Consider the following 25,381-nt stretch of genomic DNA (forward strand, 5'->3'; position numbering starts at 1 on the left):
TGATCCCGCTTTGCTGCCCAGCCCAGGGAGTCAGGACAGGGATTTAGAGGAGCGGCCCTTCGTGTAGCTCGAACTCACAACCCTGCGCACCACAGCGCTCGCCTGGAGCTCCAAGGGCCACTCCGGGTGCAATGCGCCGAACAGCCACTAGAGGGCCTCGCGCTACAGCTCCAGGCTCCCGGGATGCCCATCCCTTCCCCTCGAAAAGGCGGGGCTACATGGGGATTGACGGCGAAGAACAGCCAATGATCGAGCTGGGCTGGATGAAAGAGGCGGGTTCTGAGTGGCCGAGGCTGTGGGGGGGATTGGCAGCCAATGGGGACCCAATGGCAACTCTGAGTGCTGGACGGCGAGGGGCGGGACTACGGCCCGGCGGTTGATGGACGGCCTAGAACACCAATGGCCGCGCTGGCTTGGGCGGAGGAGGCGGGCCACGCTTGCGACAGACAAAGGCTTCGAGCCAATGGCTCGCCGGCGGCGGTTGGTCGGCAGCCAATGGGAGCGGAGCGCGGCGCTGGGGGGCAGGGCCCTGTCTGGGGAGGCGGCGGTTGGGTCTGAGCCGGCGGCCGAGGCGGTGAGTGACCCGGGCCTGTATCAGCCCCTCCCCCATAGCGACCCCCCTGCAGCCCCCTCCCCCCAGGGGATCCCCTGGCACGTGACCCCCTGCAGCCCCCTCCCCCCGGGGATCCCCTGGCACGTGACCCCCTGGAGTCCCCTCCCCCCAGGGGGATCCCCTGTCACGTGACCCCCGGAGCCCCCTCCCCCCAGGGGGATCCCCCTGTCACGTGACCCCCTGAAGCCCCCTCCCCCCAGGGGGATCCCCTGGCACGTGACCCTCCGGAGCTCCCTCCCCCCAGGGGGATCCCCCTGGCACGTGACCCCCTGAAGCCCCCTCCCCCCAGGGGGATCCCCTGGCACGTGACCCCCCTGGAGCCCCCTCCCCCCAGGGGGATCCCTGGCACGTGACCCCCCGGAGCTCCCTCCCCCCAGGGGGATCCCCCTGGCACGTGACCTCCCTCCTGGTCTGTGACCCCCGGATCCCCCCCTCCCCAGGAGTTTCCTTCCATGCCCTGGCCGGGCCGGGGGGCGTTGCTACTTCCTGACCCCCAGCTGCCCTTTCCCTAAATCCCGCCCCATGGGGTCCCCCATTCCTGCTCCCTCCCTGTCCCCCCCCGCCATGGGGGTCCCCTCCCCAGTACCCCCCATCCCACCCCAGAGTCCCTGTTCCTTACCCAGCACCGCTCTGCCCACTGTGGTACTGGGGTTTGGGGCAGCTGGGGGGGGTGGTTTTTTAGGATGGTGTGGGGGGGTTTGACCACCTGCCCCCACGTGTGCCATTGTTGGGGTTCCCCAAGAACTGGGTCCAACTCAGGTGCCTTTATTCGTCCTGCTGCAAAGCTCTGCTGAGCGTATCAGTCTCCAGTGTAGGGGGCGGGTGGCGGGTGCTCCAAAGTTACACCTGATACGACATTTTTACTACCTCTGATCACACCGGCATTCAGAGCGATACATGGCATCGTGCGCTTCGGGGTGAGCGTGGTTACTTTTGGGGCGCCGGACAGCCTGCTCTGTCCAGGTATAACGTTCCCGGTTCATCTCTTCCATGGGCCCTCGCACCAGGGACCTCCTGCGTAGCTTAGCTAGCACAGACATCCTGACTCCAGCATACGGCTTGTTCAGCCCCTGTGTATACCCTGGCCTTCCATTCACCTTCCCAGTCCCGCCCACGAAGAAATGAGCCAGGCCTCCAGCCACGTGGGTCAGGATGGAGCTGTGTGTGTGTCTGACAGGTGGGGGACAGTGCTGCGTGGCGGATCCCCTCTGTGGGCTGGTGGGAGCCAAGAGGCAGCCCCGGAGCAGCAGCTCTGCCCTTTCCATGGTGGCATTTGCCTCCCTCAACACCCAGTGGTTGGGCGGTGGCCTCCTCTACGCAAGCACCTGGCCTTGAGAGTGGGTGCAGCCATCACGGCTCCCCTGGCTCAGATGCAGCCAGCCTGTTCTCAGCTGTGAGAAGCTGCAAACAGCTTCCTCCCTTGTTTGTCCTCCTGGGAGCAAAGACGGCCTGGGGTTGGGAGCCCTGGCCCTTGCTGTACTGGGAGGGTGGATTCTGGTATGGAAAACGTTGAGCACCTCTGGCTTAGACCTATCAGCACTGCTGCTCCCACAAGTGGACAGCGGCCCCAGCAAGCACCCAACCACTCCCTGTGCCCTAGAGCAGTGGTTCTCAAACTTTTTTTTCGCGGACCACTTGAAAATTGCTGAGGGTCTCGGTGGAGCACTTAATGATCTTCCCAAATGTTGTTTGTACCGTTAGCTAACTGTTGTAAAGTGCTTTGGATAAAAGTATCATAGGGGTATTCACCCAGGAAAGCTTATGCTCCAATACTTCGGTTAGTCTATAAGGTGCCACAGGACTCTTTGTCGCTTTTTTGGACTTAATAATGAATGTTTTTTTGTTCTACAAATAAAAGCAGACAACTCATATTTTAATATCGGTAGTCTTACCTTTCTAGTGCGATGGATGTGCCCTCTCTCCCCTGCCACGGCAGTCTCCAAGCTGGGGTTGGGAAGGAGTGGGGTCTCACCCTCTCCCCCACCACAGCAGCCCCTGAGCTGGGGCTGGGAAGGAGAGAGGTCTCTCCCTTGCCCTTCATTGTCTTGTGTGCGGCCGCCCAGGCACGCACCGTAGAGGGAACTTCCACGGACCACCTGAATGGAGTTTGCGGACCACAGTTTGAGAACCTTTGCCCTAGAGCATTGCGTCAGTGTAATTGCACCAGGCTGTGTTGCAGGGTGGTTAAGCACTGGAATAAATTGCCGAGGGAGATTGTGGAATCTCCATCATTGGGGATTTTTAAGAGCAGGTTGGACAAACACCTGTCAGGGATGGTTGAGATAATACTTAGTCCTGCCATGCGGGCAGGGGACTGGACTAGATGACCTCTCGAGGTCCCTTCCCTACTGCCCTTAACGGGAGCTGCAGTACCATTGGTGCCACTTCCCAGGCAGGACCAGTGGTGGGAGCTGTAATACAATCAGTCAGACAACACAGTTAGAAAAACACCTGAGCCCTGTCTGTGCTACAGCGCTCGCCATCAGGGAATTCTGCTCCCCAGTGCATGTGCACCGTGGTTCTAATATACGCTGTCTCTGCACCTGCTCATAGGCTTGGCCTGTGCATCCTGCTAGTAAACAGAATTGTGGATTTTATGGCCAGAAAGGACCATTCTGTTCATCCAGCGTGACCTCCTGCCGAGCCCCGGCTGGAGCATCACACCCCCAGTAATCTCAGTATCAAGCCCACCATTTCGGTGTGAGTTACAACAGATCTTTCAAGAAGATACCCACGCTTGGTTAAAAGACCCCAAGTGATGGAGACTCTCCCCTGTCTCTGGGTCCGTTGTCCCAGTAATTAGTTAATTTCCTTGTTAAAAAATTGTGCCTTATTTCTAGCCTGAATACGTCCAGCGTCAGCCATCGGATCTCATGCTGCCTTTGTCAACTGGATTAAAGAGCGGCCCACTCTCAGAGATCTCCTCCCCTTGGAGGTGCCGACGGCTGGGATCCAGCCACCGCTCAATCTTGGATTGAATAGATCGAGCTTCCTTCGGGCTTGTCTGCACTTGGAAACTTACTGAAATACTGATTCTGGAGTAGTGACTTTGGTATAAATCCCCATGTGGACACTTGCATTCTGGAATAAGAGTGGATTAAGCTATATTGGAGTAATGCCTTGTATTTTGGAATAAAAGTGTGGATGGGGAGACTTATATTCAAATAACTACACCAGAATAGCTATTTCGGTGAGTGTCCCTGCGTAGACACTTAATCTCTCGCTATGAGGCAGGTTCCCCAGATCTGGAAACAGTCCAGCAGCTCTCTTCTGAACCCTCTCCAATTTGTGAGCATCCTTTTGGTCTCACTAAAGCCAAAGACATCACCTAGAGACTCTACACCTTGCTGTTCCCCTGCTTACACCTCCAAGGATCACGGTCACCTCGTTAGCGGAGTAGGCCGCATACGCCCAGTGACAGGACAATCCGGGGCTCGTGTGTGCTATCTGAACAGGCCGAGCCTATGCGGAAAGCGCTCTGCGGATGTGAGGGATGGAATTCTCCACTGCCATGGGTGCTGGAGCAAGTCCTGAACTAACAGAGGAGGGAGACAGGCACACGTGTTCAACAGGCCCAGCTAGGTCTGAAATCTGATCAGTTCCCACCGGGGAGTATAACTTGTAGTGTGGTGCTGTACGGGGGCTGCCCCTCAGTCCCGACCCTGTTCCCTGACTCAATCGCTGCTATCCCCCGGCCCCCAGCTCTGCCAGTGTCCCTCAGACCCAACCTGCAGCCACCTGTGCCCCAAGCCCTGGGCTCCCTCCACACACAGTTCTCCCGTGGCCTTCAATCCTGACCCACATTCCCCCCTACTCTCCCAGCCCAGGGCTCCCTACATTGCCAATGCCCCTCAATCCTGACCCCCAGCCTTGGGCCTCGCCCCTCACTCTGCTCATCTTCTCATTCCCGCCCCACCGCCCCCTGCCATCCTAGTGTCAATCCCAATTCCTGTGAACTCCATCTCCTGCTGCAGGGTTGCCTGGGAACGCAGGGCCAGAGCGCGGAGGGCTCACCATGGCCAAGCTGCAGGGGCTTCAGGCTGACTACGTCTTCCGCGGCACAGAGCACGTTGTGAGGATGACCGTGACCGGGAGCGTCCTGGAGGTGGAAGTGGAGGACCGGCTCACCACCGATCAGTGGAGAGGAGAGTTTGACGCCGCCTGTGAGTGTCCTGCCAACCCCATTACGTGGGTCACCTCCTGCAGCTGTGGGAGGGAGCAACAGGGGACTGGGAGTTCAGGACTCCTGGGTTCTATCCCCAGCTGCGGGAGGAGTGTCGTAGCTAGTGGTTAGAGCAGGGGGGGCTGGGAATGCAGGACACCTGGGTTCTATCCCCAGCTGCAGGAAGGGAGTGGCAGCTAGTGGTTAGAGCAGGGGGGCTGGGAATGCAGGACACCTGGGTTCTATCCCCAGCTGCAGGAAGGGAGTGGCGGCTAGTGGTTAGAGCAGGGGGGCTGGGAATGCAGGACACCTGGGTTCTATCCCCAGCTGCAGGAAGGGAGTGGCGGCTAGTGGTTAGAGCAGGGGGGCTGGGAATGCAGGACACCTGGGTTCTATCCCCAGCTGCAGGAAGGGAGTGGCGGCTAGTGGTTAGAGCAGGGGGGCTGGGAATGCAGGACACCTGGGTTCTATCCCCAGCTGCAGGAAGGGAGTGGCGGCTAGTGGTTAGCACAGAGGCTTGGGAGCCAGGACTCCTGGGTTCTATCCCCAGCTCTGAGAGGGAGTGGGGTCTAGTGGATAGAGCAGGGGAGTGTCGAGGATTCTTGGGTTTCCTTCCAGTTCCCAGAAGAAGTGCAGTCCAGTGATACGCTCAGAGGGCTGGGAGTCCCAGACTCCTGGGGGGAGCTGAGCCTGACCATGCCTGACAAGCGTCTCTCCCTGTTTCGTTTGCTCCCAGTCATTGAAGATTTAACTCACAAGACAGGGAACTTCAAGCAGTTTGGGATCTTCTGCAGCATGCTGGAGTCTGCCCTGAGCCAGGTGAGGCCTGCAGCGCTCACAGCTAACAATGCCCCTGGCAATGGCAGAAGGGGATCTGGGCTGCCATGAGTCTCATTGGACAGCTCGCTAGGAGCCCAAGGGTCCCCCCTGTTCTGTGGAAAAATGGAGCTGGCCGTAACAGCCAGGCAGTTCCCTGCATGTGATGCTCCATCCCACTGGACTGCTGTCACTCGCTTTAGTGCAGAGTGGCATGCTGGGAGCTGTAGTCTTTAGGGGCAGCCCCGTGGCCAGCCACACACTATCACCTCCTCCCTCACTGTGGAGGGGGTGGGCTGGTGCGTCCCTCTGAGTCAGCGCGTCTCCCCGCAGAGCAGCGAGTCGGTCACCTTGGACCTCCTCACCTACACTGACCTAGAGGCGCTGAGGAGCCGGAAGATTGGGGTGGGTCCAAGGCACGCGCCCTCCGCCTCCAAGTCCTCGCTGCTGAGTTCCAAGCGCTACCTCATCCTCATCTACTCCGTCGAGTTTGACAGGTAAGGGCAGCTCGGAGCAGGGGCTGGACTAGGAAGACAACAGCAGCTCGGGGATCTTACGTAGGAGCAGAGAGGTTATTTTCCCTCTGGATTTAGCAGCGACCGCTGCTGGGATCCTGTGTCCCTCTCTGGTGTCCACAACTCAGGAAGGATGTTGAGAGAGGTCAGAGAAGAGCCACAAGAATGACTGAAGGCTTAGAAACCCTGCCTTATAGTGAGAGTGTCACGGAGTATTGGGGGACTCAGGGCCCTGCACCCCCGGCTTCCTGCGATTCACCATGACTCTCAGCCAGCCAGTAAAGCAGAAGGTTTATTTGGATGACAGGAACACAGTCCAAGACAGGTCTTGCAGGCACAGACAACAGGGCCCCCCTCAGTTAGGTCCAGCTTGGGGTCCCAGGGCATCCCAGCCCCCCCCCCCCCTTTGGGGGGTCAGAGCCATCTCTGCCTCCCAGCCATCTCTCCAGCCTCCTTCCAGCCTGCTTCCAGCCTGCTTCCAGCACTCCCCTTCAGCGACCCCTCCCACAGCCTTTGTTCAGTTTCCCGGGCCCCGGAGTCATCTGACCTCCAACCCCCTCCTGGGTTCTCATGTTACAAGCTCAGGTATGTTCCCTTGGGCCGGCTCCCATCCCCCGATGCAGACCATCCTAGTCACACTCCCCTGTCAGCATTCACACACCCCAGCAAGAACAGTCCCAGTTCGTCACATCTCTCCCCCCTTCGAGACCGAACTGAGCAGGGTCACTTTAGCCAGTGACCCGGGGAAGTTCGAACCTACCCCCGTTCCCGTGGATGCCCCCGCATCCCTCCAGTTCCTTGGTGAGAATTACACCAGGCCCCTCCAGTTCCACGCCCCCCCTTAGGTCGGGGGTGCTTGATGGCACTCGCAGTTCGCATGTGGGAAGGTTTATGCGGCCTGTGCCCTTTTCCCACCCCCATACCTCTGGGGTTCCAACTGGGCTGTGGTCTTCTCCCAGCGCTCCAGTCTGGAGGTCTGTGCTTTGGGCTCTCTTGGTTTAGAGCCGCCCTTTTAACCTTGGCCACCCTCTGGAAAGGATCCTTTATGCTGGGCAAGGGTCCTAAAGCTCTTTTCCCCTTGTCCCAGGCCTTCCTCCCCCTCTGACAGGGGTCACAGGATCCGCAGTACTGTCGGACAGTAACAAAGACCCCAGGCCAGTAAAAGCTCCGTAGCAGCCTCTGCTGGGTACGCCAGGTTCCCTGGTGCCCTGAGAGGGGAATGTCATGGGCCCGGCACAGCAGCTGGCGGCGATACTTCTGGGGTACCACCAGCTGCCTCCTGATCCCCCCTGACTCCATTTTCCCTGGGGGAGCCCATTCTCGGTACAGGAACCCCTTCTCCCACAGGAACCTTTTCCGGCCACCTCGTTCCATGGTCTGTACCGCATTGAGGTCGGCCAGGTCCCTTATCTTCCGCAAGGAGGGGTCTCTCTGTAACTCGGCCTGGAACTCAGCAGCTGGGACAGGGATGGCCACCTGCTCTTTCTCGCCCGCTGGGTCCGAAGCTGCAGCCTCCCTGAGCCGCGTCCCTGGGCGTTCCCTCCCCACCAGGTTAGGGTCCTGCGCCTCAGGCAAGGCACCCCCCCCAAGGCCAGGGCGCAGGGCCCCTCGCCGGCTCTGACTGCGGGTCACAACCAGTGCCTTTTGGGGGTTGCTTGGCCAGTTCTCCAGGTCCCCCCCCATCAATACCTCAGTGGGCAGATACGGGTGTACCCCCACATCCTTGGGGCCCTCCTTGGCCCCCCACTTCAGGTGTACCCTTGCCACGGGCACTTTGACTGGTGTTCCGCCCACCCCCGTCAGGGTCAGGTAGGAGTTGGGCACCACCTGATCTGGGGCCACCACCTCGGGCCGGGCCAGCGTCACCTCTGCGCCCGTATCCCAGTATCCATTGACCTTCCTCCCATCCACCTCCAGGGGAACAAGGTACTCTCTCCGGAGGGACAGCCCCGCGCCCACCGTATAAACCAAAAACCCTGAGTCTGGGGCATCCAGCCCCCTAGAGGAGCTGGCCTGGGGCCCTTCTCTCTCTTGAGCAGTTGATAAGCTGCCAGCCCCTCTTGCGTGAGAAGCCTGCCCCTCGTCCGTCTGGGCCTCTACCAAGTTAACCCTATGCGGGTTCGGTCTGCTCAGTCTGTCCTTGAGCTTGGGGCACTGGGCCCGAACGTGGCCTCTTCGGCCGCAGTAATAGCAGCTCATGTCCTGTGGGTCCCCTCGAGCCGGTCGGTTGTCCCTGACGCTGGGCATTCCCCGTGGGAGGGGATTCCCCATATTCCCTCTTTGGGAGGTCCCAGGGTGACTCTCTCTCTGCATCACGGCGGGCCTGTTCCTTTGGGGCTCCTCCCTGCCACCCCCTGACCGGCTCTTTACAAACTCATCAGCCAGCTGCCCGGCGTGTCGCGGGTTCTCTGGCTTTCTGTCCACCAACCACAGCCTCAGGTCGGATGGGCACCGCTCATACAGTTGCTCCAGTACCAGCAGTTTAATCAGGTCCTCCTTCGTCTGGGCCCCACCAGCCCACTTGCTGGCGTATCTTTCCATGCGGACGGCTAGTTGCAGATATGAGATCTCAGGGGTTTTATCTTGACTCCGGAACCTTCCCCGGTACATCTCAGGAGTCAGCCCAAACTCACGTAGCAGGGCCTTTTTGAATAGTTCGTAGTCCCCTTTCTCTGCCTCTCCCAGTTGGCGGTACAATGCCACAGATTTGGGGTCCAGTAAGGGGGTAAGGACCCGGAGTCTGTCCGCGGGATCAACCCGGTGCAGCTCGCAGGCCGTCTCAAAGGCCTCCAGGAAGTCATCCATGTCCTCCCCCTCCTTGTATGGGGCCATGATGCACTTATCAAAGCTCCGTGCAGTCCTGGGTCCCCCCTCACTCACCGCAGCCGGGGGTTCGCTGCCCCTCAGTCTCGCCAGTTCCAGTTCATGCTGACGCTGTCTCTCATTCTCCTGTCTCTGTCTCTCTTCATGCTGACGCTGTCTCTCATTCTCCTCCCGTTCACGCTGATGCTGTCTCTCTTTCTCCTCCCGTTCATGCTGACGCTGTCTCTCTTTCTCCTCCCGTTCATGCTGTCTCTGTTGTTCACGATCCTCCAGCTCCCTCAGTTTTAGCTCTTTCTCCCATTCCAGCCAATTCCGCTCCCCGGATGCCGAACGTCGCCGGGAGGCTCCTCTGCTGGCCGGCGGGCTTCGCCGGGGGGACCCCCTGCTGGCCGGGGGGGTCACGGCGCCTTCGGTATTTGCTGGGCTCCTCCCCACCCTTCCCCTAGGCATAGGAAGGAGGGGTCTCGGGAAGCCCTCAGCAGCCGGCTGACCACTCCCAGCTGGGACAGACACTGGTGCCTGCGCTGCATTTGCCAGGCTGCTTCCCTGAGACACAGGGATCAGTTCATTCGCGCGATCTTCCGCCTCCAGCCGGGCAATGAGCTGTTCTTTGGTGAGCCTCCCAATTCGCAGCTGCCTCTGCTTGCACAGCTCCACCAGGTCGCTCTTAAGCCGCTTGGCATACATCTTCCTGCTGGCCACTCACCGGCCTGTGTGCTCACAGCTCCCCACAGTTCCCAGGGGGACCCCTAGTGTGCCAGCCCTTCTCGAGGTCACCACCTCTCTGCCAGGGTCGAGCTGCAGACTCCTCCGCCCCTGGGACCACTCGCTGCGATCCCCCCGGGGGACCCTGTTACTGCAAAAGTCCTTCTCGCTGGTCACACATTCCCAGGGGTAATAACCGTCTCTCTCTCACTCTTCAGCACGCCTGGTCCCCGTCAATCCCCCTTCGTTTTACTGCTCCCCAGTCACTTACTGCAGGAAGCGCCGTCCACGGGGTGCAGTAGATCCCACCGCTGCCACCAGTTGTCACGGAGTATTGGGGGACTCAGGGCCCTGCACCCCCGGCTTCCTGCGATTCACCATGACTCTCAGCCAGCCAGTAAAGCAGAAGGTTTATTTGGATGACAGGAACACAGTCCAAGACAGGTCTTGCAGGCACAGACAACAGGGCCCCCCTCAGTTAGGTCCAGCTTGGGGTCCCAGGGCATCCCAGCCCCCCCCCCCCTTTGGGGGGTCAGAGCCATCTCTGCCTCCCAGCCATCTCTCCAGCCTCCTTCCAGCCTGCTTCCAGCCTGCTTCCAGCACTCCCCTTCAGCGACCCCTCCCACAGCCTTTGTTCAGTTTCCCGGGCCCCGGAGTCATCTGACCTCCAACCCCCTCCTGGGTTCTCATGTTACAAGCTCAGGTATGTTCCCTTGGGCCGGCTCCCATCCCCCGATGCAGACCATCCTAGTCACACTCCCCTGTCAGCATTCACACACCCCAGCAAGAACAGTCCCAGTTCGTCACAGAGAGACTCCAGGAGCTCCGTCTGCTTAGCCTAACAAAGAGAAGGTTAATGGTGACTTGATCCCGGTCTTCTAAGTACCTACCTGGGGAACAAGTATCTGCTCAGGACTCTTCAGGGTAGCGGACAGAGGCCTTACACGATCCAGTGGCTGGAAGCTGAAGCTAGACACATTCAGGCTGGAAATAAGGCTCAAACCGTGAACAGTAATTAGCCGTTGGAACAACTCGGCAAGGGTCATGGTGGAGTCTCCATCCCTGGCAATTTTCAATCCCGATTGGATGTTTGTCAGAGGGATCTGCTGGAGCTGAAAGCAGAATGAATTCCGGGCAGGTCTCTGGCTGGGTGATCCAGGGGGTCAGACTAGAAGATCACAAGGGTCCCTTCTGCTATTACTCTAATGAATTCCAGCTCTTAATCTAACCGGAGAGGAGGGGTGATATGGGGGCTGCGTAGCCATGTGACTGTAGCAACCTCAGGGCATGTGCCGATTCCAGCTGCCCCGCCTCTTCCTTCTCTACAGGATCCACTACCCCCTCCCGCTGCCCTACGTGGGCAAGCCAGACCCTGTAGCGCTGCAGAAGGTCATCAGGGAGCTGAAGGAGGAGCTGGCCGGGCTGAAGGCCAAACCAGGCAGGGACTTCCGGGACGCGGAGATCCGCCGGCTGCGGGACGAGTGAGTGAGCGGCGGGGCTGGGTGACGGGAGCCTCGGCGTTGAGCTGATTCCTCCCCCCAGGCTGTCTCAAGCACCTACCCCTGGGGCGCAGTGAGCTGTCCCAGCCGATCCACTAGTTAAAATAAAAAATATAGGGAGATATACCTATCTCGTAGCGCTGGACGGGACCTTGAAAGGTCATCGAGTCCAGTCCCCTGCCTTCAGCAGGACCAAGTACTGTCCCTGACGGCTTTATTTTTTTTTTGCCCCAGATCCCTAAATGGCCCCCTCAAGGATTGAACTCACAACCCTGGGTTTAGCAGGCCAATGCTCAAACCACTGAGCTGTTGCTCCTCCCGTATAAGAATACCAGCTCAATGCTTCAGACTGACGCCAAGGGAGGAGAGGGGTCTGGGTATTACTACAGAGGGCCTGGGAGCCAGGACTCCTGGGTTCTGTTCTGGGCTCTGCCATTGACTCATTGGGTGACCTGGAGTAAACCACGTCTCTCTGTGACTCAGTTTCCCCTCTGTAAAACGGGGCTTATCGTCTCATCCCGGCGAGTCTAAGTGTGAATTAATGTTTGTCCAGTGCTCTGAGGTCTGCTGCCATAAGGGGATTCGCTCTATACAGTAAGTGTCGTGTCACAGCGCCTCCTACTGGCAGTGCCGATCCCTTGCATCCGTCTCTGCCACTGCGCCCCCTAAGCCCTGCCTGTGCGTGTCTCTGCCTCCCCAGGCTGGGCCGGGTGCTGGAGGAGAAGCAGGAGGTGGAGTCGGCCCTGCTCGGGCTGCAGGAGGAGCTGAAACTCTGTAGCAAGAGCAGCGCCGGGAAGGAGGTGAAGATCCTGAAGAAGATCGTGCAGAGCCTGGAGGAGGAGCTGCTGAAGGAGCGAAGCAAGCACCAGCGAGCGGCCAACAAGCGCCTGCAGGAGAACCGGCAGCTGGCTGACGAGGTGGGGTAGTGAACCCCCCGGCTGGGTCCTGGCACCAGTGTAACCCCTCTCCCTCCCCATCAGGTGATGGTGTAACAGCCACGCCCAGCCTGGCGCTGGTGTACCAGCCTCCCCACACGCCTCCTGGTGTGACAACCCCTTTTCTCTTCCTCCGGCCCGGCCCCCCATAGACCAGAAGTCAGGACTCCAGATTCCTCACCTAGAGCTTCCTAAAGGCGAAGATCTGAAGGAGAGACAAACCTTGGTGGAAGCCGCATGGGAGGGGAGTGGGGTCTAGTGGTCAGAGCAGGGGGGCTGGGAATTAGGACTCCTGCGTCCTAGCTCCAGCTCCAGGAGGGAAGTGGGGTTAGAGCAGGGGGGCTGGGCGCTAGGGCTCCTGGGTTCTAAACCTGACTCTGCCACTGACTGATTGCGTGACCTTAGGCGAGTCGCTACCCCTCTCGGTGCCTCGGTTATTTTTTTTACAGTGCAAATATTTGTAGTCAAAAATAATATCAAGTGAACACTTTGTATTCTGGGTTGGAACTGAAATCTATATATTTGAAAGTGTAGAAAACATCCACAGGTATTTAAATAAGTGGTATCCTATTATTGTTTAACAGTGGGATTAAAACTGCGATTAATTTTTGTAATCGTTTGACAGCCCTAGTAATAATTATTACCCTGAGATCTTCCATAGCACCGTACCCCCGAAGATCCCAAAGCCCTTGGCTCTCTATACAGGGCTCACTTGCCCACCCCTGAAATGCAGCCACCTCTGGGGTGGAACGTGGCAGCTGTTTAACACAACACCATGGCACCCCAGTTCAGGTCAGGAAGCGAAGGGGAATGTTGCTGGCAGTTACATAGCCGTGCCCAGATTCCATTGTCCGGCTGGGCTGCAAGCCTGTCTGCTGGGTCGATTTCCTGGGCCCGTTCCAGAGCATGTCCAGCAGCTGAAGCAGTGAGATTTCTTCCCCTTCCTTGCAGCTGGCGGAGGTGAAAGCGTCGGAGAGGAGCCTCCGTGTCCGAGTGAAGAGTCTGACCAACGAGCTGGCCTTATACAAGAAAGGGTGAGGGACGCCAGCTGCTCTAGGCTGGATCAGGACTGTGGGGGGGTTGAAGCAGATGCTTTTCATTCACCTGTCTAAGGAGCCTGGCCCCTCTGTCGACACTCGATCCCAGGTTTTGCCCATTGGTCTTTAAATACTGGTCCCCTGGTGTTAGCAGATCACTGATACTACAGAGGAAGGCTCAAACCCCCATAATGCACTTGGCTAATTGGGTGACGTTGATAGATTCCTTCCCGCACTCTGCAGGGATCGTAATATGTCCTGAAACATGAGATCTCCTGGTAGGGGACAGGGGAAGGAGGATGGTGACATCAGTCCTTACCCACGGCCGTCTTGAAGGGTCAGTGGGGCTTCTGCAGGGCAGAGCCAGTCCCGGTGGCTGCATCTTTTTGATGGCACCTAGGGACACAGAATGTAGGTCCCGCTTGTGAGCTGGGGGATTGTGTCCTGGAAAGCAGTCACTCTGAAAAGCATCAAGGGGCCATGGTGGGAACCAGCTAACCAGGAACTCCCAGGGCGATGCTGGGGCTAAGCGGGGAGCGTGACCCTTGGTGGTATAAGCGGGGGGATGTTGAGGAGGAGTGGGGCGGCAGTGCTACGTCTGTATCCAGCATTAGAGAGCCCATCACTGGAGCACGGGTCCCATTCTGGTGTCCGCACATCCAAAAATTAGACAGGATTCGGAAAGCGCCATGAGAACGAGCCAAGGGCTGGGAAACCGGCCTGTGAGCATGAGACGGAAGGTCCTGGATCTGTTTAGTTTAGCCCCGAGACGGTTCAGAGGTGACGCGATCCCGGTTTGTCATCACCTCCCTGGGCAGGTATGACAAGCCGCTGGGGTTCCCAGAGCGGTGAGTTACTGTGTTATCCCTCTTGGCCTCAGCAAGTGGGAGTTTTGCTGCTGCTAAACTGTGTTTGCTCCCTGGCACGCTGGCATGTCTGCCCTGCCAGCAAACTCACCCGGGCTCTGCCAGTGAACCCCCATTCCCAGGTTCCTAAGAGACGTCTCTCTGCAGCGCCCCCTTTCCTCCTTACTGGTATGTTCACAAAACCTTACACAGCCGCTTGTTACCTTACTGGGGTTAACAAACCCTGTTTCAATCCAAGCTCTGAGCTGGGTTATGGGAAAAGTAAAACAGGTGGATTAAGACAAGGACACAGGTTTAAGTGATACCAAGTATAAGGCAAAGACACAAATGGTTCCAAAGAAACAGAAGTAAAAATACGCTTCTAAGACTTCAGTCTAACTTAAGCAACTAAAGTCCTTTGTTCAAGAAGTTTTCTCACCCGTCTTCCTTCAGCCTGGCTGCCCAAGTTCTCTCAGTAACCCTTGGGAACCTGCTCTTCGCAGAATAAGCCCAGACATCGTTTCTCTGCTGGGACATAGATGCCAGGCTGTCTTCTCCCTGCTCGTTAGCTTTGTTTACCTCATATGTATATGAACGTGTGTTGCCTCTGCCCGGCCACCAGGCTGGTCAGACAAGCAAATACACGTTCCTTTGTCTTAGGGCAGATTGGGCTTACGCATTGCTTGCCAAACACATTTTCGGGACGTTGTTCTAATGCACTTTGATAACCCTTCGTGCCCCCACCACACCCTGGTTTTCAGGACCAGCGCGTTACCAGTTTGTGCGTGATACCTCCCATGGCACCATTTCAATACAGATCACCTGGTCTGTGCAGTGAGTTTGTCAGGGCTGGCGAGAGCTGCCGGCACAGAGCAGCGAACCAGTGGCACAGGGGGACTTTCTGAGAGTGGAGGCTCTTCAGTCCAGCAGACAAAGGCAGAAACAAGATCCATGGCTGGAGCTGAAGCTCGACAGATTCAGGCTTGAAATAAGGCGCCAGTGTTTAACGGGGAGGGGAATTGACCATTGGAACGACTGACCCTGTGTTGGGGATAGGGAGTGCTCCGGGGCTTGGAGACAGTGGACATCTCTGCTCTAGCGCGACTGTCAGATCTGGGCTGGATGCAGGGATACCTGGGGGGATTCTGTGGCCAGTGTGATGCAGGAGGCCAGATTGGATGACCCGAACGTCCTTCACGTTCAGGACTGACTGCTCCCTCCTGTTTTTCCAGGCGCTTGACCCCCACCGGCCCATCCCCTCAGAACCGAGCGGCGTCCTCCCGCGGCTTCAGTCACGCTGCCCCGGGCCGGAGCAGCGCTGCGGCCATGGCCCGAGCGGAGCGGCGCTCTACCTCCGGGGAGCGCTCCAACTCCCGGGAGCGTGGCGGGGCCTGGCCGACAAACCGGCCACGTTCCACGTCCAGAGAAGGGCGCGGCGGGAGCCAGACCCGCCTCCCTCGCCAGTCACCATCACCCACAGGTGAGGGGGTAGGAGAGGAGCCATTGGGCAGGTCCCCTGCCCAGATCACAGGGCCTGGGGACCCTAGGTTGGCCTTGAACACTGTGGGAATGCCCTGTCTCCGACAGAGATGTCTCCAGGCAAGGTGAGAACCTTGGTCACATGCAGTGATGTGGGGGAGGTAGCAATCCCCTCCCCCCCACTCCAGTCCCTGCAGCTGAATCCTGAACAGTTTGGAGGGGCGGGGAAGGGTCTACCCAGCCCTTCTCCTCCAGGTGGCTGGTTCCGAGCCAGTTCTCGCTGTGATGCCCAGCGTGCCGGGCCTTGGTGTTCAGTGTGAGATGAGATTTGGGGGCTGGGGCCTCAGCCCAGCTCCTAGCCAGCCGGGGTGGGGTCCACCTCAGGCAGCCCCCGGTCAGCAGCCTCGGCCGACAGCTGAATAGACCAGGGGGACCAAACTCCCGTCTTGCCCCGTCAAGATGGGGAGGGGATGGTGTTGAGGAGGGTTGGGGGGGGCTCGCCCCGCCGTTGCCCGTGCTGTGCCCATTCTGGGAATGGAGACCATCTGTCCCCAGGGCTCTTGTTTCCTCACCCTGCACTGCGGGGTGATCAGATCCCAGGTGTGGCAGCAGCAACCCGCGCCCTTGACCCCGCTGCCGGTCTCCCCTTTCCCAGGCACCCGGCCGCCGCGCTTCGACCCCACGGCCTTTGTGAAGGCCAAAGAGCGGAAGCAGAAGGAGGCTGAACTGAAAAAGTAAGTCCCCCGCCCCCCACCCCCCGAACTGCCGAAGATCAGGGTGTCCCTGGGGGATGTACGGGGTCACGTGTTTCCACCTCTAGCCGCCACGTTCAGTGGCCCCCGTGCTGCCTGGGAAGCGGACTTTTGCCAGCGCTCTGGTGGGCACTGCCCCCCCCCCCGCCCTCTCCGAATCTGAGCCCTTCCACCATCCTTGGGGAGGGCAGGGTGTTGGTGCCACAAGGGTTAATCAGGAGGCGTTGACACGGCTCCAGTGGCAGGAACGCCAGATGGTATCTGAAACTCACCGAGATCTTGGAGCCCCAAGGCCCATTTAAGGATCCTGGCCTGTTTAGCAAGGGCGGGGGCGTCAGCCTCAGGGTCCCAGTCCCCTGCTTCCCTCCGGTCCCCCTGTGGTGTCCCTTCCCTTCCTGCCACGAGCTGCATGCCTGCTGCTGCGCTGCACCCAAGAGGTGGCTGCATTTCAGGGGCGGGCAGCCTGTTTTGGCAAGGAATCTTCAGGTCGCGAGATGCCTGCTTCTGTGCATAACCCTCTTCCCTTGGGCGCAGCCAGCGACGGGTCCGGCGGGGCGCGGGTGATGCGCCGCCCGGCAGCTGGGGCCGCTCCAACTCCCGGGGCCTGGCAGCCTTCAGCGGAGACAGCCTGGGCAGGAGTCACGGACGCAGCTCGTCGGGTACGTCCTGGGACCGGGAATGTCTCCGGGGTGGGTTACTGCACTGGGCTTGCCACTGCCTGGGAGCCCCATGGCCACGTCCCCCAGCCCCTGGGCCATCCCTTCTCCGGGGACCAGCTGATGGCTGGAGCAGGTGTTGGGAGAGTCCGTGCTTCCCCGTTGTAGGAGTGTGGTGGTTTGTGTGTGGAAGGGTTTGGGGGCCAGGGATGCTGGTTTGGGGACCCCCCCAAGGACTGAGCTCCCCTTTACTGTCTCCCACTCCCACAGCGGAGAGCTTCCGCAGCCGGCGCTCTTCAGCAAGCTCGGGCAGTGAGGCGGATGATTACTCCGAGCCAGTACCCCTAAGGTAACGAAATCACAATCTTCTACTGGGATGGGAGAGCAGGGGGGCTGGGAGCCAGGACGCCTGGGTTCTCTCCCGGGCTCTGGGAGGGGAGTGGGATCTAGTGGTTAGAACAGGGGGCTGGGAGTCAGGACGCCTGGGTTCTCTCCCTGGTTCTGAGAGGGGAGTGGGATCTAGTGGTTAGAGCAGGGGGGCTGGGAGCCAGGACGCCTGGGTTCTCTCCCTGGCTCTGGGAGGGGAGTGGGATCTAGTGGTTAGAGCAGGGGGCTGAGAGCCAGGACGCCTGGGTTCTCTCCCTGGCTCTGGGAGGGGAGTGGGATCTAGTGGTTAGAGTAGGGGGCTGGGAGCCAGGACGCCTGGGTTCTCTCCCTGGTTCTGAGAGGAGAGTGGGATCTAGTGGTTAGAGCAGGGGGCTGGGAGCCAGAACTCCTGGGTTCTATCTTGCTTCGGCAAGTCATTTTGACCCAACTTTTGAGACGTGATCTCTGATTTGGGGCCTGATTATTGGAGGGTTGAGCAACCACAGCTCCCATTGCCTCCGGTTAGAGCGCAGGCCACTCGGCAGGTGTGCACGCCACGCTCGGGGCGCCGAGGGTGGGCACCCGCAGTTGGAGGCCTCTCTTGGAAGCTGGGCCTGTCCTCTGTGCGCCAGGCCTTCCTGGGGGGTGGGAACTGGTGGCTGTGGGGACTCCGGAGATGCCAGCGACTGGAGATTGACGCCTGGGGGCACGGGAGCTGGCTTACCCCGGAGCTGCCACGGTGGGGCCCTGGTGCCGCATAGGGAGGTGTCTGAGCGGCACGGCTCCCAGGACAAGTGCCTGGCCTCTCCAGCATAGCGCACCCCTGCTAGCCACGGGAGCAGGGATCCGAGCCTCCAGGGCACTAACTGGCGGAGTGCTGCCCCATCACCGCTGTCTTGTTCCCTCTCTCCGGCAGGGGCAGGCGGCGGGCCCCCCGAGGCAGGAAGCCCTTGAGTTCTTCCTCCTGGAACGGCCCCAGCGGGGTAAGTGGTTCTTTGTCAGGGCACCTCTCAACTAGCCTGGGTGGGAGTTTAGCCGGGGCCTGGCCCTGACTGCTGCAGCCGGGGATCGGGGACGGGCCGTGCTGCAGCCGGGGATCGGGGACGGGCCGTGCTGCAGCCGGGGATCGGGGACGGGCCGTGCTGCAGCCGGGGATCGGGGACGGGCCGTGCTGCAGCCGGGGATCGGGGACGGGCCGTGCTGCAGCCGGGGATCGGGGACGGGCCGTGCTGCAGCCGGGGGGGCCCTCCGGGCAGCAGGCATCTTGCCCCAGATCCCCATGTGCGTCAGGCGAAGATGGCTGCCCCCGGGGCCGGCGTGGCCTGTTCTCTGTGGGGGCAAAGTTCATGCTGGAGCCCCTGGGTCTCTCCCTGCTGAGAGCCACTGGCTGGGGACATGATTCCTCACTGCTCCATGGGGTGCTTCAGCCAGAGGGGGGCCACGCGGAGACAAAGGGTTCCCTTCCCCTCCTGCAGGAAGCCGGCTCAGTGCTCCAAGTCACCGCTGGCCGGGAGAGGCTGGGGCCGTGGGGTGCGCCGGGGTCTCCCACCCCACCCAGTGTCCTCAAGGCAGCACCTCTGCCTTCAGTGCTAAATGACCTGGAGTACGTCAGAGAGCACGGGGCGAGTCTGGGAAATGGAGACCGAGGGGAGGGGGAGGGGCTGTGATGAGGGAGGGGCCTAGTGGTTAAAGCAGGGGTTGGGTGCCTGGACTCCTGGGTTCTATCCCTAGCTCTGGGAGGAGAGTAGGATCTCATGGTTAGAGCAGGGGGCCAGGACTCCTGGGGTCTATCCTCAGCTCTAGGAGCGGAGTGGGGTCGCATGGTTAGATCAGGGGGCCAGGACTCCTGGGTTCTATCCCTAGCTCTGGGAGGGGAGTAGGATCTCATGGTTAGAGCAGGGGGCCAGGACTCCTGGGTTCTATCCCTAGCTCTGGGAGGGGAGTGGGGTCTAGTGGTTGGAGCAGGGGGCCAGGACTCCTGGGTTCTATCCCTAGCTCTGGGAGGGGAGTGGGGTCTAGTGGTTAGAGCAGGGGGGCTGGGAGCCAGGACAGCTGGAGGCTGTTCCCACCTCTGCCGCTGACTTGCTGTGGTCCAGAGCCCAGGTGTCCCGTTTCCCCAGCACCCTGGGAATACATGTGTCAGCAGGGAACAGGACTCTCCCAGTCAGCGTCTCCGATAGCCCTGGTAATTGCTGGCTGAAGAGTGGCACTGGCTGGGACGGGGACAGGCCGGGGGGGGACCCAGCTGGGCAGCCCAGAGGAGACGACCCTGCAGCTTTCTCCTCTCCCTGCAGGCTCCTCGAGCGGATGCCGGGCGCAGGAAACGCCTGGCCAGCACCCCCACCGCGAGCAAGCGAGCGGATAAAGGTGAGCTGGTTAGGAAGAGGGCTGTGCTGCAGTGTGGGCCCAGCAGGGGGCGCTCTCCCCTTGCAGTCAGTGCTGACCCTAGTGTCCTGTCATGGCATGTCATCTGGGTGGCTCATGTCACTCAGTTTGTCCCCACCACGGTTACTGAGGCCTCTGGCCCTTTTCCCATGAGCCGGGCTCCTAACCCCCGTGTGCTGCCAAATTCCATTTGCCCCGGAGCTTCGCTGCACAAGCTACTTTCACTCTCACCCCCGATATAAACAGCTGCCACGCTCCGCCCCAGAGGTGGCTGCATTTCAGCACCAGGCAAATCCTCCTGGAGCAGTCCAAGGTTCTCTGCAGATTATGGTTTCTTCGATCCCTGCTCACGTGCCCTGTCTTCCCCCCCAATCTCTCCTCCCTCAGAAGTTCCCTCTCCATTCTTGGCTCCCCTCCGCCCGGCCTTGAGCCCTCTGATCCTGCTCACAGGGCTGGAGAGAGGTCCCCTATTGAGCAGTTCCCCACTCCTGTGGCTGTGGCGCTCGTGGTCCCGGCTGGCCCGGGGACCGGGGACTAGAGTGCGGGACTGGCCTGGCGATCGCAGGGCCCAGCCGACAAATGCTCGTCTCCTCCGACAGAGAACCTGTACGATGAGCCATCGGCCGACCTGTCCGAGATCGACGCCCGGCTGCAGGCCCTGCAGGAGTACATGAACAACCTGGACACCAGGACGTAGCCAGCGGAGTGTGGGAGCGGGAGGGCTGGCACGTGGCCCAGGCTCGGAGCCCTCCACGCTGCTCGCAGGGGGACCTGGAGAGGTGGGCCAAGCGACCAGGCCTTGGAGCCCTCCCTGCCGCTCCCATGGGGCCGAGCCAAGACCTCTCTTCCCCCACAGGGACTCTTTGCCCTGCTGTCTCTGGGCTCTACTCCAGGCTGGACAATAGAAGATTAGCAAGGTGGAGCTTTGGGAGAGGGGGCTCAAGATCTTAGTTCCCCCCCTAGCTTGTTCCCATCAGAAATCCCCACCCCCACGGGCTGGACAGAAGGCAGGTGGCTTTGTAGTTATACCCAAGTGCCCAGGAGCAAAGGATCATGGGACATTTCCTCCTGGGAGTGACTCCCTTCACATTGGTGGCAGCTAGGGGGCGCCTGCCCCACTTTGGCTTGTGGATTTCTGACCCCTCAGGGAAGGGGGGGGGGGGCCTGTGGAGTGGAGGGTCCTATGGAGAACTCTGAGCTCAACAGGCTGATGGGACCCTCTTCCAGCCCCCCCCTTCTCTCTCCTGTTTAGCTCAGTTTTAGCAGCCTGGGCCGGCCTTGGCCTCTCAACGCCGACAGCACCGAGCTGGGCTGAGAGGATCCTCCGGGCCCCCTCGACCCGCCCTTGGGCTGCTGAAACCCCCGGGCGGATCTCAGCCCTTCACAGCTGCAGCCTCGGCGCCTGACCATCCCCCACGGGCAGCTTCCCAGCTGTTCCAACCTCACAGCAGAGCCCCTGGGAGGCTGGAATCCTGCGATCCGTGGGGAGGGGGCAGCCTCTTAACACGGAGGCCAAGCCAGCTCGAGACAGGGGCTACCCCAGAAGCTGTGGCACGGTCCGATCTTGCCAAGCCCTCTCCCTGCACCAGCCGCTCCCAGTTAACCACGTCCCACCGGGGCGGGATGCCTTGCGGCCAGTTTGCCTGCCTGGGTGGGCAGCTGCCCTGCGCTCGATCCCCTGGTCAGAGCACCCGGGAGGGACACGGCAGTGAAACGAGCGAACTGTTCAGTCTCTGGCCGTTCCAGTGGCTTGAACGACTTTTAACGCTGGTGCGCGAAATCTCCCGCGTCTCGGCGGCTGAGGGAGCGTCCCCTGCGCTCCCCCTCATCTGCTTTTGTGGCAGCACACGGGGCTTCGGGAGACCTGGCCATTGGTCCCTCAGCTGCTCTAAGCCCCCTGCCTGATTCATTGGCCTGGAGGAGCCTCCGACCAGCTCAGCAACTGGGCATTCAGCTGTTAGAGCTAAAAGGCCCATGGCCAGAGTCTCCCTCAGCAGCCCTGTCTGCTATGGGATCTGGTCCCTTCGCTCCAAGGTCAAGCCAGTAGCTGCATCCACAGTGCTGGCTCCTGAGCGGTATCTGGTTCCTCTCAGTGCCCCGGTGGGCGGCAGGTGATTGTGCTGTGATCCTGTGTGCGCCCCATCCCCCCACGTGCTGTTCTCTGCTGTGTTGTGTGATGATCCCTGTTGTAAATAAACCTTTCTAACTTCCTGCCGGCTGCTGATCCCCTCCCATGCCTCCGCTCTGCCCTGCGCCAGCGAGGGGGGGGGGGATGGAACTTGGCTCATGCCACCAAAGCTCCGTCCCTTGAGCCAAAGGAGAATCGCCATCGGCTGGGAACAGTAGAGGGGATGTGACACACAGCAGGCTAGTTCTCGTTCTGCTTAACCGTCTGCAAAGGGTTAGTGAGGGCTAGTGAAAGTTAAAGGCTTGGAGCCCAAAGCACAGTGAGCCTTCAGCCTGTCCTGTGGGAGTGGGAGTCAGCCCCCGGGGCTGTGGTTTTGTGACAGGGATGCAGGCTTGGAACCACCATCCTCTATCGTGGCTCCATGTTACTGAGAAACCTGCCGCCTAGCGAGACACCCAAGAAGCTCGATCTATTTAGTTTAGCCAAGGGAAGGGTTGGACTTGGAGGTGACTTGGTTTCCCAGTTTGTCTGCACTCCATGGGGAGAAGATTTCTGAGAGTAGACGGCTCCAACCCAGCGGACCAAGGCAAAATGGGATCCAATGATGGGAGTTGACACAAGACAAATTCCGAGGGGACATTTTTAATAATGAGGGTGATTAACCATTGGAGCAATTCCTCCGGGGGGAAGGGGGATTCTCTCCATCATGACTGAGCACGTCTCAAGTTCTGCCCTAGCTCGACCACCAGCTATGGGCTGGCTGCTGGAATGGCTGGGTTGGGGTTCTCCGGCCTGGGGTCTGCAGGAGCTCAGACTGGGTGATCACCGGGTTTCTTTCTGGCCGTGGTCTGTCTCCTCCTATATTTCAAATACCGCAGAGCAGCAGTGGCTAGAGATGGCCAAGTGGGGCTGGGCCTGAGAAGGCAGCGGGGTGTGGCTGACGAGTGGGGGGGGGGGGGGGAGATTCCATTCAGGTCAAGCAACATGTTGATCATTTAATTACTTTGAAAATTATTTATGCTTATCCATGCTACAGGACTCTACATTTACAAAACGCTTTCCAGACCGCTAAGCCTCATGACCGCTGTGTTGGGGTGGCACTTTACAGACGGGGAGGCAAGGATGCCCCTGGTTTAGATTTTTTTCTGATAAATTCACTTAAATGCAAAGTCAGTTCGAACCCAAAAAAGGAACTTTTCACCAGGAGAACGCTGCTGTGGGATGCTCTGAGAATTGTGAAGTATTTTTCACAAAAAGTTTGGAGACAAAATTGGTCCTAACCAGAGACACCGAGATTGGGGGTGTACAGAGCCGTTTAAAGGTAAAGATCTCTCTCTCCTTGCACGATGCAGGGCGTCAGCCCCTGTCACCGGACCAATTACTAACCAGGGTGATGCCATCCTACCTCTTTAAACTCCCCTGGCAGCTTCAGATCTGGTATTCTTCACTTCCTGTCCTAAACTGCGGTGTCATGTGCTTGTTATAGACCTGCCTTGTCCCTCCTTAGAGTTGGCTGCATTTTGGTGCTGGGTCGCAGTGACTCCTGATTATTGAAGGCCGTACAGGCAGGAGATTTTGCGAAGCCTTTTCTAATAAAAGGTACTAAGTGAAGGGACTGTGGGAGCGGCATGTCAAGCTGCGAGATCTGATGGGTTTTACAGTCTAAACCTGGCTTATAAATTAATGGAGATATCCCATCTCCTAGAACTGGAAGGGACCTTGAAAGGTCATCGAGTCCAGCCCCCTGCCTTCACTAGCAGGACCAAGTACTGATTTTTGCCCCAGATCCCTAAGTGGCCCCCTCAAGGATTGAACTCACAACCCTGGGTTTAGCAGGCCAATGCTCAAACCACTGAGCTATCCCTCCCTGGGCTTGGAAGGGTTAGATTTTTATCAGTAATGTCATGAAGCGTCGATTTCCGCGTACCCATGAAAAACCATTTGCACGGATGAAAATTGAAGTTTAAAGGCAACTCAAGAAAAATTCTGCTTGAGAACGCAAGTCCCACCTTAACGTGCTAAAACACGCTGTCATGCCCGTGTTAGCGGGATGCCATTTAGGTCGATTTAACTTCTTGAATCTCAGCATCTACCGTCGTTCAATCCGACAGTCCCCCCCATAACGTCCGGCAACTGCACATTTCAATTGATCCAAATCTTTACAAATGCTTAAATCTGTCTGATCCGTTCAAGTTACTTAGAAAAGGGAATTTTGACAAGCCGTTTCTAACAGATTTAGAGCCACCAGGCTTCACTGCAGTAATAAACACTGCGCCTCTCCATGGTGCTGCTGAGAACACACGCAGAGAAACCGACGGGACGTTCAAGTCCCAGGCAGCATCTGCACTGACAATTTTAGGATAATCTTCCACCATCCCTCTGGCACGGAGGTGTCCCTGTGACGTGCAGTCTGGATCCAGCCCCGGGGCTGGTGTGACGTAGAATCTCGGCTTGCACTGCAAAGAGGAAGTTTCCTACCTTCAGAGTTGCAAAGAAAACCTTCCAACCCTGGCCTGCTGTGAGTGACACAGCGACGCTGCCTGAGTCTGCAGCCAGCCTGAGCTCATCGCTCTGAGAAGGGGGAGCTGCCCTGGGCGTGACCGACACTGACTGAGTCTGCAGAGGGCCTGAGGGCTGCTCTACACTAGAAAGGTGGGTCGACCCAGCTGCGTCGGTCAGGGGTGTGAAAAACTCATACCCTTGAGTGCTGTAGTTAAACTGCTCTAAGCCCCAGTGTAGACAGCGCTAGGTTGATGAAAGAATTCTTCTGTTAACCCAGGTAGTGCTTCTGGGAGAGGCGGATTCAGTCCAGCGATGGAAGAAGATCTGGCAAGGTCAGAAATGAGCCTTGGGCCAGAGGGCCAGACAGCACTGATGTCAAAACAACTGGCCCTGCTGAGGATCTCCTAGCACTTCTCAGTGACGGCCAGGGTCACTATCCCCATTTTACAGATGGGGAGGGTGAGGCACAGAGGGGGAAGGGACTGGCTCAAGGATACCCAACAGGTGCATAAACCTTATTAATTAAATTATAGTAGCACCTGGAGGCCTAAACTGACATGAGGGCCCTGTCGCGCCGGGCGCTGCCCAGACACTCGGTGACCGAGATCAGGGCCCCGTCGGGCCGGGCGCTGCCCAGACACACAGTGACCGAGATCAGGGCCCCGACGCACTGGGCGTTGCCAGACACACAATGACCGAGATCAGGGCCCCATTGCGCCAGGTGCTGCCCAGACACACAGTGACCGAGATCAGGGCCCCAACACGCTGGGGGTTGCCAGACACGCAATGACCGAGATCAGGGCCCCATTGCGCCAGGTGCTGCCCAGACACACAGTGATCGAGATCAGGGCCCTGTCGGGCCGGGCGCTGCCCAGACACACAGCGACCGAGATTGGGACCCCGTCGCGCTGGGCGCTGCCCAGACACGCAGGCCTGGTCTACACTACAGGCAGGTCTATGTAAGGCAGCATATGTCAACCTAACCCCGTAAGCGTTTGCACTAAAATGTAGCTCCCACCGATGAAGCCCACTACGGACTTAATAATGCCACCGGGGGCCAGGGTGGGGATGGGGTCAGTTCCATTGAGAGCCTCGTGTGGCCAGACAGAGCCATCCCTGGACAGTGTGGTGGAGAAAGGAGCCGGTGTCCTGGTTTCATACAG

The 25,381-nt window shown here is 59.1% G+C and overlaps 1 protein-coding gene across 1 annotated transcript; it reads left to right on the forward strand.

Annotated features, from left to right (window-relative positions):
- Window positions 1-459: 459 nt before the first annotated feature.
- CCDC61 (coiled-coil domain containing 61) lies at window positions 460-21,799 on the forward strand. Its single transcript, XM_024110575.3, has 14 exons — window positions 460-574; window positions 4,588-4,776; window positions 5,512-5,594; window positions 5,925-6,088; window positions 10,963-11,115; window positions 11,834-12,050; window positions 13,020-13,102; window positions 15,183-15,430; window positions 16,085-16,163; window positions 16,716-16,840; window positions 17,108-17,186; window positions 18,120-18,186; window positions 19,498-19,570; window positions 20,188-21,799. Exons 2-14 carry the CDS (start codon window positions 4,629-4,631, stop codon window positions 20,283-20,285), a joined length of 1,617 nt encoding a protein of 538 aa, XP_023966343.2. The 5' UTR covers window positions 460-574; window positions 4,588-4,628; the 3' UTR covers window positions 20,286-21,799.
- The last annotated feature ends 3,582 nt before the right edge of the window (window positions 21,800-25,381 follow it).

The sequence above is a fragment of the Chrysemys picta genome, chromosome 17 (assembly GCF_011386835.1).
Source record: "Chrysemys picta bellii isolate R12L10 chromosome 17, ASM1138683v2, whole genome shotgun sequence".
Taxonomy (NCBI): domain Eukaryota; kingdom Metazoa; phylum Chordata; order Testudines; family Emydidae; genus Chrysemys; species Chrysemys picta.